The 18461-nt window shown below is 41.0% G+C and overlaps 1 protein-coding gene across 1 annotated transcript in view; it reads left to right on the top strand.

Annotated features, from left to right (window-relative positions):
* Positions 1–5585: 5585 nt before the first annotated feature.
* The window catches only part of PRSS12 (serine protease 12), a gene marked incomplete at both ends in the record, with an annotated part of 43790 nt that continues 30914 nt past the window's right edge, over positions 5586–18461 (top strand). The window contains 3 exons of the mRNA XM_082315201.1: positions 5586–5898; positions 14464–14602; positions 16868–17046. Of these exons, the coding sequence (XP_082171327.1) occupies positions 5586–5898; positions 14464–14602; positions 16868–17046 (631 nt within the window). The remainder of the gene's footprint in view (positions 5899–14463; positions 14603–16867; positions 17047–18461) is intronic.

The raw sequence follows: 18461 nt of genomic DNA, 5'->3' as shown, positions 1-18461 counted from the left end.
TACTACTTGTATGTTCCCGGGTATTGCTGAAATAGTAGCAACAGCATGAACAAATCACGTCTCCAGTCCTCCAGAGTTTTACACACGGTACGCGTGTAACCTGCTTTACACATGGAGACATCACAGTACGCAGATGTATACATACTAGGAATGAGGGTACATATTTGCAGAATTAGAGCCTTTACTGAATGCAGGGCTTGCTTTTGTTTTTACAAGATTTTTTTTTTCAAACAAATATCTTCCCATTTCCTTGTTATTCAAAAGTCCTTTTTTTTCTATGCAGAACTGTGATACTTTTAAAATGATGTATAGTTACTTTGGGTGTGTCAAAACTGTCACAGTTGAAATAGCATTTTTTCCACTCACTGTATTAAACAAAAAGTGTGCACCAGTTTTGCATGATTCGGTTTACCTTTCAGTTTTAAGCGCAGTTATTTCATGCACATCCGTATAACCCCGTGTTAGGCACATATGCACCTATGTATTGAATTGTTCCAGGAAATAATGTTTCTTATTGCCTTGTTCCAGGAAATCGGGTTTCTTATTGCCTTATAAGATGAACTCAGTTTGTTGTACAAGAAAGTACTTAACACTTCAAAAAAGGTTTTTCTATGATCTCATTACTGTGCGCACTGTGTTATGTGGTAATGGAAACCTCATCAATTACAGGCTGTTCAGTTACATCCTGTGTAATGCAGGGTCACCCTATGGAGCTTATATAGAATTACAGACAAAAGGCCTATTCTCTTCCATATAAGCACAAACCCAAATTAATTTTGAGTCAGACTTGGCAGGATTTCAAATTTCTGCTGCCCGTGTTTGTTAAAAAGAAGGAGATTAATGAATAAAATTATTTTATAAGAGCGCTGACTTACATCCTAAAAATGTTGACTCATTACGGCACCCGTTCTATGGCCCATTTTGCACATGGAACTCTCCTTTGTGTGAAGCCTTGCTTCCTCTCCTTCTAGTCCTGATTTCAGCCCCTGTCTGGGGCTGTTTGATCTCACTCAGTGCCCACTAGGTCATGTGCATAAGTTTTTCCATTGATTCCAGCGGCTGATCTATTGGCCCCAGCATACTTGATTATGTGAAGAAATAATAGTAAGAAATTATTAGATGGATAGTCTGAAAATAAGTTCCTTACAACATGTTGTGCCTGGCTGTTTGGCTACATACTCTCTGCTTTGTACTCGTACTTAGTTCCCGGTGGAATTTCTCATATATTGCATTGCCTGAAGTCAACCCTTGCTCTGATCTGTCACAGCTACATTGCTGTTTGACTCTAACCTGGTCAGGAGGGAATGCAGGAGAGAATACCCTGGATTAGGGCTATCAGTGGCAATAAATGGGACTGACTCAGGCCTTCCCTTGTCAATAGTATTTTAACTGAATTCCACCAACAGCTGGAAATGCTCAGCTTTTCTAAAATCTGTGCTGAGAGCATACTGTATGACCTACTCGAAAAGAAAGGTAAGCAGCCTTGCTGAACACAGGAAGAGGCTAATCAGTGAATTTTGCTACTGATTTAAATGGAAGCAGAATTAGACTGATTCTCCAGCTGAATTTTAAAAGCTTGGTATAAAATGTTTTTGAAATCCAGGACTACTATTTTTGCACATATAACCCACACATCAGATACCTTCACCTATTCACAAGAACCAGTTATTGAAAATTGGTCCTCTGATAACCTGTACCTTCACACAATTAATGCAAAAGCAGAGTCAGTGACAGGGAAGAACTATCAAGTGCTTTTCGAAAGCTATTCGGATAAAGGAAGCTCTTGTGTACGTTTCCTTTTAAGCCTTGCCTATATGAATAGCCCATGCGGCTGCTGTATTATGCGAGTATTTCTAATATTTCCATTTCTCAGGTAACCTGAGGAATCTATGCACAGAAATAGAGCAGGGGCATTACAGCGGGGGAGTGGTCAGATCAGTTCATACCTATGAATTATTTATTATTCTTTGTTTTAGCAACAGTTTGGTATTGGGGCTGTCAAATATCAGGAGAGAAAAAAGCAGCCAGCCCTGTGGAATAGTACAGAAATTAAGACCTATTCTAGCAGATGATTTCCTACAACTGCTCTCATGGAAGTTGTCAGGTACGCAGCACAGATTTGCTAACTTTGGTCACAAGCGTCGTTCCATGGACTTCCATGGGACTGCTGTCAATAGGTGCTACCTCCGTGCATAAGAGGTGCAAACTAAATACTGAGATTAAGTATTGAAAATATTTTGCAAAAGGAAGAACTGCTATGTACTTCAGCTGGAGCCAGTTCACCCACCGTAATGTCATCTTAATGGATTATTTTCTCTACCAATCTAGGAAGACCAAAACAAGCCTTTCTTTTCATATAAAAATGCGGGCCTCGTTAAACACAGATTACTAACTTTAAATCCCACAGTGCTGCTGCAGAAGTATAACTAGCACAGTTTCCAAAGAGTTATTATTTTCTCAACATTTTGTGACAATTTTTTTCTGAAAAGTTAGATACTGTAATTTCAGAATCAAAGCTGTACGTAATGCCCGGATCCACTGAGACCTTTTGAAGTTTCCAAAGATCTACTTATTTTCCTAATTGAGCAAACATAATTTTTTCTTTCCTTTTCATTTCTAATTCAATTTGTGAATGAGTTTTCAACAGTTTTCTACAGCAGAGATAAAACTTTTTAAGGCAACCAAATGCACTAAGAACATCTCATATTTGGCATCTTTTTAAAGCTGTATCAGCTATCAGAGTAATAAGCCTTTGTTTCTTGTTTATAAACATGTGAAGGTGAAGTCCACCCTTAAAGCATAGTGCAGTTTCATTTTAGGGACACTTGTAATTCTTACTGTTATTTTCAGTGTGATGTCCAAAAGAATCAAGGTTCTCAAAAACACACTCTGTCCATGTAACTTGCTTTGTCTTTGCTCTTCCCAGTAACTTTTGACCGATTGTGAGAAATGGGACAGAGGTAGAAGTCACAGAGATAATGAGCTTCCTACAAATTTAACAGAAGTAGTCAAGCAGATGAGAGTGGTTTTATATATGGCACCTCTAAGTGCCACAGCTAAAGGAAAAACTGCAACATGAGCTCACACAGTTCAAACACAAGAGAAACCATATGGGGGAGACACTCGTAAATGCTCTAGCCAAGACAGAAGCTGCAACCAAAGTGCAAAACATATATGCTGGAAAAACAAACCGCATGAGCTCCAGTATTTCTTAGAAAAGGGCCTCTCCTACTTAGAGTGAAACTACGATCAATGTCTTGAATGGAAGCCAGACCAAGTCCCTAATTTGTAAATTCTAACAAAAGCGTTATTTCCTGTAGCACTAACAGACATCACAGTGAAAGCTAATTTACAGTTATTAAAACAAATTAAGGCTCATTCTCTTTATATGATTACATCAAAAAACCCAATCATCATAAAAATGAAAATGTTCAAGAGTGAATCTGTACATGTGGATCATTTGATTAAACCTGAACCCTGTCTTGGGAGGGAATCATTATGACAATTGCTTTTTTCTTCTTGATGCTTCTTTTATAATTCTAGTTACTTCCAACCCTTTTTCCCTGTGTAGCCCCCCTCTTTTCCGCCCACCTCCTGCTTAGTACCATTTTGCAACCTCAAGCACAAACACCTCTACCCTACATAGGCCAAGAAAGTTCACTGTGTGTACGAAAGATTCCTGCTGGCCCACACACCTAGGGGAGACAAATGAAATCAGAATACATAAATAAGTACCAGGCTCAAAGCTTTGCCTGAAGTGTTTTGCAAGATTCATCATACTCATCTGTTCTCTTCCTCCTGTGCTGATCAGCAGAACCCTGCCTCTTCCAGGCTAGAGGAGGAAAAAAAAAAAGAGCTTAGGTCAGGGAAAATGAAATATTGCTGCTACTGTGATGCCAAAGTGTTTACTAGGCAATGAAGGAAGCCTTAAGCAGCTAGGCTGAGCATGCTTTTAACCGGTCCTTCCAAAGGATAAAAGCAACCAACTTGTCATAACACCAACAAATTTTCAGACAATTTAAAAATGGCCACAATGAGTTACTTTCAGGCTAACGTCTTGTATATATTAAATATTTTGAAAACATTAAACTCTTGCCAGTCCTGACAGTTTCTAAACTAATGCATATACATACCCTCAGAAAAACCTCAGAAAGAACAATCTGTGTGCTTATACCCACAAAGAAGTGCAACAGACACATGTGATAGCATAGTTATCATGTTGCTGTAGAAACCTCAACCGAGTATTCTTTAACTTTGTGAGTGATTAAAATACTAACTGTAATGTTGCAATAAGAAATTAACCACAGATGAGCAGAACTAAATACAGGTAATACAAAACACTGTAGGACCGGCTTTTCCTTAGCACTGGAGCTCTTTTGTTCTTATAAACAAAAGCTTAAATAGGTAAAGTTGCATTTTGTACCTTTTCAACAGTTTGGAGGCTGCTAAAGGAAGGCCACTGTTTATTAGAGATACCTGGGATCCTGCATAGAAAGCAGAAAGCACACTCTTTCTCTTTTAGACTCTAGTCACAATGCCAGGTTGTGGAAATACTGATGTGCTCACCCAAATGCCAGATTAACACTTCTCAGCCAAAAAATTAGAGAAGAGAAAAAATCCTACGGAGAGGTGAATCTACAGACTCACATCACAAATTGCCAAATAAAGGGTGCATGCTCCATCAGGAAGAGTTGGACTTTGCAAAATATGAACAGCATAGATTAGAAACAGTGGTAAATTAAAAAATAATTACTAACCCAAACTAAAAACTGAACAATATGAGACAAAGAAGCAAAACTGACAGCCGCCCTGGTACAAAGAAGAAATCAGAGATGATCAGGTCATGCAGAACTCTGCAGCGGTTGGGAATAAGCAGATTACTATTCAGAGCACATGGGGCTGGGATAAAGCTAAACCCTCGAAGACATTTCTCTTCACGGTATTTGTCTCCAGCCCCTTTGTTTCCCGCAGACACGTCTGGGGCTCTCTCCATCCCTCTCCCTCCCCAGCCGCCGTGCGGGTCCGTTTTGTCCCTCTCTCCCCTAAGCTGCGCGCCCCCGCCCCGGGCCAGGCTTTGCCCGGGCTCCTTCTGCTCTTTGTGAGGCTGTCGGAGGGGTCGGGGGAGCCACAGCCGCGGGGGCGAGGGCAGAGGAGAAAGTGGCTGGTAGGGGAGCCCCGAGCGCGAGGGAGAAGCGGAGTGGGGGGAAGCCTGCGAGGGCTGCGGCGGGACCGCGGGCACCGATGAGCCCGGGGGGCGGCCAGCGCGGTCGATGCGCGGCTCCCTCGGAGCCCCCGCCGGGGCTGCCGGAGCGGCTGCTTCCTGGGGCCGGGCGGCCGCCCCGCTCCCCCCGCGCTGGGGAAGGCTGCGGCAGGTAGCCGCCAACGCCGCTGCCGGCCCCGCCGCGGGGGCTGCGCGCCTCTCCGCGCCCCGCTGGCCCTGCCCCCGCAGGCAGGGGAGCCGGGGGGAGGGCGGCAGGGGTGTGCGGCGTGGGGGATTAGTGGGACGCCGCGGCCCCGCCTTCCCCCCTTCGCATCCCGGGCGCGATGAGAGGGGGAGATGGACCCGAGCCGGCGGGACTGGCACCATGACATTCACCGGCTTCGTAGTGGCGCTGGTGATAGGAACGATCCCCGGAGCCCGCGGGCTGGGGCAGGTCTCCGCCGGCCTCCCTGCCGCCCGCCCCCCGCAGCCGCCCGCCCCGGCCCCGCCGCCGCCCCCCGCCGGCTGCCCCGCCGGGGGCTTCGCCGCCGCCCAGCGCCCCTGGCCACCGGCGGCGTCCGCCCTCCCGCGGCGCGGCCGCCGCAGCTCCTGCGCCCTGCCCGGCGGCGGGCGGCCGGGGTGCGCCCCCGGGGGCGGCCGGGGCCGGGCGGAGCGGGGCCGCGCTGCCTGCGAGCAAGGTGAGCGGGGCGGGGGCGCCGGGCCGGCGGGAGGGGGCGAGCGGCCCCGGTGGGGCGCGGGGTGGCGGCGGAGCGGCGCTGCGGGCGGGGGCGCGGGGGCTCTGCGGGACGGAGCCCCAGCCGGGCGGCGGCGTTCGCACCGCCGCTGGAGGGATCCGGGAACGAGGGGACGGGCACCTTTTGCCGGCCGAAGGGACGGCAAAGGCTTTTCCGAGAGGAGAGTTTCGTCTGCTGCGTCGGGAAGAGGAAGGCGCTACCTGGTTTTATTCCGACGCTGTACTCGGCAGGTCGCCTTAAGAAGCTGTGCCGCAGGTATTCATTCGGTAGGCTCAGTTAGCCAAGACTGGCATCCCCCTGTTTGTAATCGGGCACGCTTCTCTGGGAAGCACTTGGTCTACAGAAGTTAAGTGGCAGAAGGAAAAGCTAGAGGAAGCCTTGCTCTAAACGCGAACTGCTCACACAGCACCTATTTTTCCCCCACGCCTTGGGATAATGGGGTTTGCGAGTTAGCGCTGGTGCTTGAGCACATCTCTGAAGCCAGCCAAGAGACCCGTGCTTGCCCCACACACGCTGCTCGCTGAACTCTCAGTGACTTCAGTGGAAGTTTTCGGTGCCTAAGGACTGAACAGCAATTTCGGCATTCAGCCCTTGAGCCGTTGATCAGCTTTACGTTTCATCAGTGTTGGCACCCCTCCACAGCGTTACCTATATTTATGTACAGTCTGCTTTTGAATGACTTCACATTTTCTCCTGCATTGCTCTGGTATTATCTCCTACTTAAATAGGAATTATGTCCTATCTATATCTATACTAAAAATGATCAAGCGTAATTGTTGCAACGAAAATAAAAATTCCCTTCGTTGTTGCCCTTCCTTTTACATAGTTTGTAATATCACAAGGTCAGCAAGGAAGTTGATCATTAATATTATTATTAATAATTTTGTTCTTGGGAAAGCTGGTTTGGGGTTGGTTTTTTTTCATTAATTTACTGTCAGATCTCTGAAGACGATTATTATCTTTCTCTTCCAACAATAGCCCCAGAATGTGTGTGGAAAAAAAGATGATCATTTGAACAATGTGATAATTATACATATTGGTATAAAATATCACATGAAGAACATATGGAGGCACCAAGGTCCGTATAGATCATTTATGCATTAAAAAAATTGCAGCTTCCAAAGCTGTGTTCCAAGTCAAATGTACTCCTTCAAGGACATAGAATGATGTTATGCATTACAGATGTTTCCCTGGAAAGAATACCAGGCAGCTGATGCCACGGAGGAGAAAAGAGATAACTATAGACCCAGACGACTTCACGCCCTTTAACTGGTCTCAGTTTGGGAAAGGGTGCCACAGTTGCTTCTTTGATTTAGTCCATCATATTTATAGCTTTTTTCAGAATTCTTCAGTCTGGTTCCCAAAATGCTTTGTGAGGAATTGGTCTAATATGTTACAGTGAAGAAGCAGCATTTTATTGCTAAGAACCCATCTTGCACTTACTAAATTCCAGAATCCCCTGTAAGTTCATCACGACTGTGATTTAAGCAAAAAAATGCCCTAAATACTTCATGGTTTGGGTTTAGCTGTGTTCCTTCAGTCTTTTCAGAATGCTGCTTTTTTTTCCCCAGAAAAAGGAAGTCCGGGGTAGCCCCTGTTAAGAGGGAGGACATAGCTACTGAACAATAGCCAATACTTTCTCATGGAAAGCTCATCTGCTTCTGTTGGACTCAGTGGCAAACTCTCAGTGACATCAACAGGGCAAACATCTGCCCAAAGGCCTTTGTGGAGGCGACAGGAAAGAATTAGAGAGTGTGCGAGATGGCTTAAGGTGGAACAGGGAAATAAATCAAGCCATTTGCCCTGAAATAAACATTATTATAACGTTCGTCCTGAAGTATGTTCCTTTCTTACAAGAAGCAAAGAAATGCAAGTAAGGCAATGTTATGATGCAGTTTATAGCTACAGAAGGACAGACTAGTCAGAGATAAACTCTGCATCTGTGGCTTTAGTACATGTGCTAAGGAAGCCCATACGCAGTTATTAGGCACCTGCGATAACTAAATACAATGCCATGTTCAAAGCCTTAACTATAAATCTCCTGTTTTTTCTAGCTTAAATATTAGGACTTATCTGCAAAGTTAATTGGCCAAACTTTGTGCACGTGGATATATTAAACTGCTTTATATTTTAACATTACTGCTGAAAAATAATAAAAAAAGCTCCTTTGCAATTATACTGTGTGGTACCAGTCTAAATGCAGTTTTATAGTTTAAAATAATAGATTTTAGTGTTTCATTTCCTTCCTTCTAAAATGAGAGATATCTGGGTAGTATTATTTATTCATGCCTTGAAAGCAAGTAAATTAAATACAAATATATATAAATTATCATGATTAACCAAGGAAATCATAGGGGAAAATAAACGAAAATAAAATATGCTGTACACAGAGCCGGCATAAGTCCAGCAGCATTTAGTATTTTAGTTACTGCTAATAACAACTTACCTGTAATGTACTCATGCTTCAAAAAAGAGGCCCTACCTGAGTACCTAGAAGCAACTGCTGCCACACAAAGTTTATGTGGCATGTAGTTACAGTATTCTGCATGACATGTTGTTCATGCTATGTTGTTACGTACCTACTTTAAAGCTCTTTGAGTAAAGTGGATTAACCATTTTTCTTTACTTTACAAAGGGGGAACAATACAAGAAAGGGTAAGTGCCTTTGCCAGAGGTCACACTACCAATCAGTGGCAGAACTGGAAATAAAATACGCATCTCCAGAATGGCCAGACTGTAGAGTCTTTCCATTTAAATTGCTTTTATCACAGGGTAAATCCACTAATGCCAATCAAATAATGCTTCACTAAACTTTTGTGAGAGAAGAATCAAGCTTCAGGCTCACAGTCTAAACACTAGATTATTCTCCCTATCTGTTATACTACAGTCCAGGCAGCTGATGGAAGGCCTTTTGGCGTTTTGGTTTTTTTAATAGCATAGGGTTAAAGAAAATAATATCAGGAAAAATTAAACATGAATGTCCATATTTTCTGTCTAAGAAGCAGCTCTTCTGGAACCACTCTTACTACAGCTGCACAGCATGAGAACCCTCATTTTCTGCACCTCTGTACCACCTAAGACAACTCCAGTCCTTTAGAGCCCCTTGCGTTCCTAACACTTCAGTTTATTTTTTCAGAGCCTTAAACCATTGCTGGTTGACATGATGAATCTCACTGCTGCAGAGGAAGCAATTCAGCACAGTACACACTCAATACATTCAATATTTATGAAACTTCTAATACATACATAATCCTTGAGTATGCAATACTGCTATCTGCTAAAGTTCTCAAGATAGTTCTTAAAAAGTACTTCCGATGGATGCACCCTTTCTTCAAGGTTAAAATACCAGGAGAAAATAGCTATAATTTCAGACTAAGAGCAGTGCTCAGGAAAGTGGACAACAGCATTCATTGATCGCAGTGAGCGTCATCCATAGTTTTGCTGAAGCCAACAGGATTAATTTTTTTGGTTTTAGCCAGGCCTGATCCTGGAATGGAAGAAAAGTTTCCATTGATTGGAACTGGTGTTAGATTTGACCTATACTACAGGTAGTTTTTTACAAGTACCTCATGCAAACCAATGAATTAATTTCATTTTGAAACTGCGATAGACTCTTTTATATGTATTACGAATCATCCACTAGTATTCTGAAATACTGCGAGTTGTAATGTGGTTACATGGGATATACAGCATGTATCAATGGGAGACCCTCACACTTTATGTCAATTTGGACTTACCTAATTGACTCCAAGGCAACAGAGATGAATTATCAGTGCAGGGCCTTCTATGGCACTATCCCATGTTGGAACACCTTGGAAATGAAAGCAGAATTAAAAACATTTGCTGTTTTTACAGATTTCCATAATTCAAAAGACTTCTTTTGCTTTGCTTTAAATCTGCAATTTCAGAGCAGCTAGCACCAGGGTGAAAGGCACAGGCAACTTCTACTTCTGATCCCTCTTTTCCAAATCTACATTTACAGCCAAATTGCAAACCTTTGGACACAGGTGTTTGCGAAGAAAGTACTGGCACACCTTAAGCCAACACCATAAACCCCACTGCTGCAGCACTTACACGTACAGCAGAAGTGGAAGTGATTCCCATTCTATTTGCAATTCAGCCACACCAAGTAACAATGCTTGTTCTCAGTGAAATGTAGAAAATAGAATAGGGTTTGAAGTTACCCAGCATCTCTGGATGTGAGAATGGTATAGGAAAAGAGGCCAAGCACAACAGCACAATTCCTTTGAAGCTCTTCTGCTTTTTGGAGTTAATTAAAAGTTGGCCGAGAGGTTTTCCTCTCCCTTTTTTCCCGTGTGTCTCATCTTGAGCCTATATGGCAGGTGTTGCGGAGCAAGTCTCAGCAGCACCCACTGGATACCCTTACTTCCTTGCATTTGCAAGTATAACTTAATCTCTTTTAAACAGTGAGAGCAGATAGGAAAGACTCTGACTTGGGCAGATACCAGGGCAACTAAAATTACCAGACTGTATGTAAACAACATGAATCGACCGTCAGTAACCTCTGCTAGAACATAATTAGAAGAAACACATACATATTTTTTCAGTGTATATAAATTAAGGAGTTTCTGTCAAGAGAGTAGATTTGTATTCTTCAATATAGGCCTGAATTAAGTCTGTTGTAAGAGCACAGTATATATCCTAGAGCTGCCTAGTAGGCCCACTTTGTGGTCTTGTTTCTAACTGTCGTGGGGTCAGTTCACCTCTCCTCATCCTTCCTCTTCCTGACCAGCGCTGAGGAGGGCATTGAGAGCCATGGGCACGATCCCTGTACTCATGTTCCCTGCTGTTGAGCTTGGTGTTGAGGCAGCGAAGGTTTGAGAAGCACTTTAAGCAGAGGCTTGACACCGTATTGAGTTGGTGGAGAAGGGAGAGAGTGTGAGTTTCTTAGAGCATTGCACAAAAGCTGGAGTAGATATTACTGCATTAGGTCTGCTCCCAACATGTTTAGTCGTCTTCGGCAACTAAAAAAGCTGAAAATTTACAGCTTAAAAAATTGAGATGCTGTGACTCCAGAAACTTAGAGCCAATGCATACGCTTAAGCCAGACCTGTTTTCTAAGAAGTAATTCAGATGCTCTTCTCCAGAGCTTCTTGTGCCCTAGGGGGAGCACAGAAGGAAGCCCCTTGGGCACTCGCGTTGAGGTGCAGTATGGGCTTGAAGTGTTAAAATGTAAAAGACTTAACCAGCATCCTTTTAATCATGCTAAACGTTAGTTTTCTTGCTGCCTATGAAGTGAGAGTGTCTCCTGGTCATTTTAACAATGCAAACGCTGATTATCTTGCAATTAAGATATTAACATATTCTTAATAACAAAGATTGAATCATAAGTAATAGACAGATACTTGGTAACAGAGCATAAACATACATGATGGCAGATAATGTTGGTCATCTTGCAATTCCCCATGATCAGTTTACACATGAAACACAGATCTGTGTTTCATTATAAAATAAGAGTTTTATCTATTGGAAAGAAAAAATAAGCTACTGAAATGAAAGTCTATATTTTAAAGTTCTGTTATGTTTTATGAGGTATCCATGTTACTGTAACTAATGTATCTTGATGCAGTAAAATAACTACCAGGGGTCTGAATACCACAACATTTTGAGTAAACAACAGAGAAATCATTTTCTCATTAGTGTGCTCTTTGATTTGTTTGCTACCTAATTATGACTTGTCACATGATACAGGTTGATACATACTTCAAAGTGCAGATGAAACAAAAAATACTGTATCATTTTACTCTTGTTGGATACAGTGCTGAAATACTGAGCTAGAAACACTTAAGACTGGACTTAGAAAAATACGTTAAGAGATATTAACCTTTCAGAGGGCTTTCAATTCTGGCTTTTCTTTTAAAAAAATGGTTTTACTTATTGTTTTGCTTGAGGAGACAATGCTGGATTTTGCCCTGGACAGTTTAGATTAATCATAGCTGTAGATATCAGTACTGTCCTATGAGGAGAGTAGTGAGTCAATGCAACCAGCATGTTAGAATTATTATACCATATATTCGGTTAACTCTATTAAACAGCAGGCATAATAAAAGGTTTAATATTAGTTACATGTAAAAATAGGCTTTCTTTTTATTTCTTTCTAGATTAACTTATCAGGTGAAAGTCAAGAATATTTTAAATTTGTTACAAAATTACCTTTAACAATCATCTTGTGTGTTTTCTCTTCTGTACGATAGAAGCTGGTCCTTTATCATATTTTCTTGTGAGATGAACAAAGGTCTGTTACGAATGCTACTACCCTTCGTAGAACATCGGTGTTCCTATATGCAGCTGTACATCTACAGGAAAAAGGCAAACTAAAATATTTTGTTGAGATGTTAGATGAATTTTCAAAAAATCCCTCATTTATTGTTTTCATCTATGTCTTCTCCCACAGGCACATGGAAATAATGCACTGTCCCTTCCAGTCACTTTCCCTTCCTTACCAGCTGATACCAGTAGTGTGTTTTCCCCCTTCAACAGGGACCAGACATCACCCGGGGTTCTTCAGGGGAGTAGGTGGCAAGGGAAAGGCTGTTTTCTTTGTTTAATGGTACATGTCCACAGTGAGAACTCTGTGCTTTTCAGACTTCTGTCCTGAGACTTCTACCGGAGATGCAAAGGATTTCAGATTCCTTTCATTTTTAATTGTTGGGAAAAGTCTGTGATGTGCAAAAGTTAACTCTTGTGCTATCTTTTGCTCTGTGTATGTGAATAAATTCTGCCACTGTTGTTGTCATTGGGAATTCTGTAAATACAGAAAGAGTGAGCCAAATTCTGCCATGGAGACCTTAGAAGAGAATTTTATTCTTCAAGTACTCCCTTATTCAAATACTCCCTTATTCAAATATTTGAATAGAAATATCGTGTAATGTGTACTCAGGAAACACTGTATTGATTTCAGTAGGTGTCATGCAGGACTGTAAGCAATCATGTACAAAAATAAACTTATTTTTGGAGATGACATCTTCAAAATTGCTTTCTGGTATGCCAGGAATCACTTTGCTATGACTGCAGTTGACATTTCTAGTGAAAATAATAGTCTATACAAAAGTCTGGCGAAGAGCAGAAATAAACAAAATTCCAGACTCTGTCTGTATGTGACAGAAAAACACAAAGAGAAAAATTATAAAGACAGATAAACAATGTGTGACATGTCTACAGTATTGTTATAATTAACTCATTAATAATCCTCTATTTGGAATGATAGCTCACTCTGTAACATGAGTTGAATAAATTTTGTTTGTAATTTACTGCACAGTAAGTTACTGCTGAGAAAGTAAATAGGAGGCAAAAAGGAACACACAAAACCAAGTTTGAGGTTAATTAATTCCTCGAGTTATTTGGCAGTCGTTTGGCTTCATGGTTTTATAAAATATACTGAACTAAATTAAAACTAGGACACAATCTGAGTGAAAGCTGAGAAGAAAAAGTGGATCTACTTCTTCTGCTTTGCACATACATGAACACATAGACAATGAAATGCAGGCACAAACATGGACTGTTTTCTGCCATTGCTAAAAACCCTGCAAACTGGATGATGGTGAAGCTTCTGATTTTAAGTAGATCACAGAACTGAGACAGATGGATTAACTGAGATTTCAGGCAATACTAACGCATACAACCAGGCTATGTTTGATAATTTAACAGAAATTTATTTTTTCTTGTTGAATTACTGCTCTGTTATACCTATGACCAGCTTTTTCCCACCTTTACCAGTGGCACTTGGCTCAAGTAAAACCACTGTAATGAAAACCCACAAAATCTGTTAATTTTCTTGGATTTCTGTGTTCTGTAGCTCTCAAGAAGCAGACTTTTCCCCCCCCCCCCCCCCCACTTCTTTTAGATGATTCCTCACGTTTTTAGCTTGTTTTGTCTGAGAATTTGGTAAAGGCCTCTCATGAATTAATAGAACTACATCCAATGTTTTTCTGTCTGAGAACAAGTATGAACAAATGCATTCTTTGGCTGAAATAAACTGCTGACATCCATGACATGCATAATGTTACATGGATCAGAGCAAAAGCTGTGCAGCCCATGTGGTTGTTTTCTGATTCCCTTAAGTTGGATGGAATTATGTGGAAGATAGAAGTATAGCACTTGTATATAGATACTTCCTGCTCATTTGGGTAGAGGTAACCACATTGAAATAATTATGTGTAGTCTATACATGGGTTTTTTTGGTTAGATCTTTAACTAAGTTGTAGCATCAGAAGGATCAGAAATGTGACGTAATTTCAGTATAAGCAGCAAAATGTTTTCCTCATGTAAAAAAGAAGGTTATCTCCTTTTGTATATCACTGTATAAGAATGTTAGATGTGCCAGAGTGCTTCTTAGAAGCAGCTCACCCAAAGAGCCCAAAGATGGCAATACATGAAACAGGAACTCTCTCTGCAGAGGGACAGTCAGGTTCGGAGTCTTTTGTGGGATACATTAATTGAGCAATGGAATATCTTGGAGGCTTAATATTTTTTATTTTCTTTAACTAGGGTCAGTGAGACTCCAGGGTGGCAAGAATGAGTTTGAAGGTACAGTGGAGGTTTATTTGAATGGAATCTGGGGAACAATCTGTGGGAGCCATTGGGACAATAATGATGCAACAGTTGTATGTCGACAGCTTGCACTTGGGTAAGTTTCAGTCCAAGTAAAAATCAGTCAGCTTATATTAATGATGTTTCAGTATAAAGGACAATCTATTTTGCAAATCCTGAGGGCTTTTTGTGTTTGATGATTGTTTTTTTCTGTTTGAAAGTTGTTGAATGCTGAAGTTGTTCTTCCCAGAATCCATCGCTTTCTTCAATTGTGTTGTACTTCAAAGAAGTTGCTGTGAGAATCAGTATTTCATTTGAAAGCTGCATATGGGATCTGGAGAGGAGCAGACCAGCGTAGATGCTTTGCTTTCGAAGTGAAAAGTGTGAACAGGTCAGAAAAGCTTAGGGAAGCAAAAACTGCTTTACTAGACATCCGGGAGATGCCCACAAGGGCAGAAATATGAGGTCTGATCCTGATCTCACTTATGTAAGTGTCAATTAAGAACAGCTCCAGTGAGGTTACTGAATCTATGAAAACATAAATGTGTCCAGAATTAGACTCTACTTGGGCTCCTAATCATACAAAAATTCCTGGTTCTCAGGAGCATGGGGTTACCCTGGTAATCATCCATTCTATCCTGCCAAAAAACATCTGGGACTCATCCTAGGTTTTTGGAAAATGTGGTAATTTTGTTGTGCATATCTTCATCTAGCTAGATAATCTGTATGGTTTACTTTCAGAGTTGCACATTGATGACAAAACCCGAAACCAGGCAAGTTTTTGCAGCTTTACATTTTCATGGAAACATTTTACAGAGTTATAGTAATATTGGACAGATTGAAAGTCCCTGCATTGTCCTCATTGACCACTACTTCCCAGTGCTGTCAGAAGGGAGTTAATCAACAGGACCTGTTAACATAATTTGGTCATTAAACTCTAGATAATGCCTATAGTGATACTGCAATTGTAATAGTAAGATGGAACTGAGGTAAGGAAGAAAATGCCCATAGCAAAAGGGAGCTTTAAAAATAAAATGCAATTTCAGCTTCTAAAAAATCAATGCTGTTCAAGTTAGCAACCAAATTACTTGAATATCCCCCTTTAGCACCCCATTCAGTTTGCACTTTCTCAATAAGCCACACAGTATGGCTGGCTTTATTGCCTTTCTAACATTTCTCTCAGTCACATACCAAAGTAGTGATTTTGTTTGCTACAAGCAGTAAGGGGCTTTTATAGCATACTTGCACTGTGACATTCCTATTTAAGACTGCTAGCCAGAACTAAATCTAAGCTGTTTTATAATGTTCAATACTAATCTGGACACACCATGCCAACTTATAAAAATATGAGGATCAGATGAGATAAAAGTTCAGCCATCTGGAGGCCATGATTTTGCTTATGACTTCAGCTGTCTACGTGCAATGTCTCCTTTCCCCGTTTTAATGTAAGTTCTTTTTGCCTTCCACACCCTAAACATTTCAGTTGAACAAGACCACTATTAGCAAAAGTAGTTCAGTGATACAGGTGAATGGTTTGGTCTTTTCAACAGAAATGGCTTAAATCTGAATCCAGGCCAAAAAGCCCCAAGCAAACAGTAGCTGAAAGTTTCTGTTATCATGCATGTTTGGCAGAAATTTGGATCTATATCCCACAAGGTGAACTCACTAGGTATTGTTGGTGCTTTTCAGGTGCTTCCATCTATCTGTTCCTTTGATTTTACAGTATTCGGCCTTTGGTTTTAATTTAATTTTGTTGGGCATTACATGGAAAAAAAGATGGCTCAGTAATTGTCGCTGTAGATTCAGTATGGGAAGGAAAGGAAGCTGTTTATAAATGCTCTGGATGGATGGGTATGGCTGAAATAGACAATAATGGACACGGACCTGATCTAATGGAGTATGAGGTGGTTTCGCTGCCCCATGGTCACAACCATATTATATGACATGTGTATGGGCAGGGCACTGGTACATTTTAATGGAGTAAAGGAGAGGATAAGGGTGACAGGCCTGTTAGCATTACCTCTCCTGGAAGTATAACTGCAGTGGGATGGTACTGTAGGTTCACCTATGGACTGTCGACTCTGCGTTGATTTTTGTAGTTAAGAACCGGGAGAACAGGAATGTAGCTGGCCCTGCAGCAACACAGGCCATTGTACTAAAATATCCCACAACAAAATGGTGAGAACTGGGTCACATCTGTTACTTTTCTTTGCGCAGAAAACAATGCTGAACTGTATGAAAATGTGATGAATTTACACTGCTGAAGAAAGCTTTCTTTTCTACTCCAAGATTTATATACGAGAAAATGTTCCACTTCCCCTCCTCCCACTCTAATGTCCTATCCTGATTATTCTCCTTACAGTGAAAAAGGTACAGCAAAACACATACCATTTTCTGGACTGGGCCTTATTCCTGTTTATTGGAGTGAAGTGCGTTGTCGTGGTGATGAAGAAAATATACTGTTATGTGAAAAAGACATCTGGCAGGATGGGACATGTCCTCAAAAAGTGGCAGCTGCTGTCACATGTAGCTCTTCCCTAGGTAAAAATAAATACATACGGTTTGGTTAGCTCCTTACCTTATTTAAATAGAAGTAGTAATAATTACTCATTATTAAATGAGAAAAAAATATTAAGACTTCTTGGAACAGGAAATTAAACAGACTGAATCATCGCATCATTAACTGTTTCAAATCCCTCTATGCTGTGCAAGTAGCAACTAGCTGAACCACTTTTTACCTTTTCATAATCAACAAGCAAATTATTGCTTTGAGATGTAGGTTGTGAGAAAGGGTGAAGCAGTGAGAATCTCTGGCTGTAGAAGTAGGATTGTTTCCCCCCACCTGTTTTCTTTAAACTTTTTTTTTTAAACCTTTTTTTTTTTAAATATTTATTTATTAATTTATTTGTCTACTCGGAGGTTGTCTTTGGTAGCTACATATGCTACATGTCAATTTGTTAGCTTTTCTTGAACAGTAGGGAGGAGCAGTAATTTCACAAACAGGCTATGCCTTCTCCTTCGGTACGGAAGTGTTGGGATGACATTCCTTACTGTGAACGTGGACGACATCGCACAAGCAACTGCAAAGTTTTTGCCCTGTTCTGTGTACATTTAAAACAGGTCCAAGTTTTCCTAGCTGAAGATTGCTGTCTCACACATCACTCACACAAGTCAAAATGATATTGTTAGGAAAAAAAATATGATTAATGTTTTTAAGATATTTCAGATTATTTTAAGGAATGTGATAAACGGCAACTAAATGGGTAATTATGCCATCAGATTTACGATATTGCTGACCTCAAGGAAGGCTAGGCTGGCAGTGCTGAGGAGCTGGCAATGACAATCTCTTCAGTTGTAAACAAAACGTGTATGGCTGCAGCCAGCTCCGTGCTGCCTTTTCTCTCCCACTTACATTCCTATCCAAAGGCAGATGCATTTTTGTCCTAAAGCTCCACTATTCATGAGGACTATTTTGACAAATGACTTTTAAAAAATGATTTTGGTCTTAATTTAGAAAACTATAGTGTAGAGGAAAGGGAGAATCTTTTTAAGCTAGGAGACAAGTTGAAGGACCAAAGCAAGAGAAACAGTTTTGCCTAAAGAAACTGAAAACTATAAATTTGCACATTATACTTTTAGATCATAAGGTTTTCCTTCTGCTTATGGACATTTTCACCAGAAAACTTTGTTTTGTTTCAATAAATTTATTAAAGGACTGTTGTCTGTTTCAATAATGCTGAAAGGAAGTTTATCAGTAATTTAGAGTCCAGGATATCTGAAATGAATTAAACTGATTCTGAGTTTTGGCAGACTAGATGAAGCTTTCATGTTCTGCAGGTTCTACTGCAACTAGCTTTTTTAAATAATTACAGAAAAACAGATTTCATACCAGTGAAATAGTAAGATTAAACTGGAGAAATTGCCCTCAGTTTTCTTTTTTTAAGCCAAGAAATAGA

Source organism: Platalea leucorodia, assembly GCF_965183815.1.
Source record: "Platalea leucorodia genome assembly, chromosome: 6".
Taxonomy (NCBI): domain Eukaryota; kingdom Metazoa; phylum Chordata; class Aves; order Pelecaniformes; family Threskiornithidae; genus Platalea; species Platalea leucorodia.
This window is presented reverse-complemented; position numbering and strand designations above follow the sequence as displayed.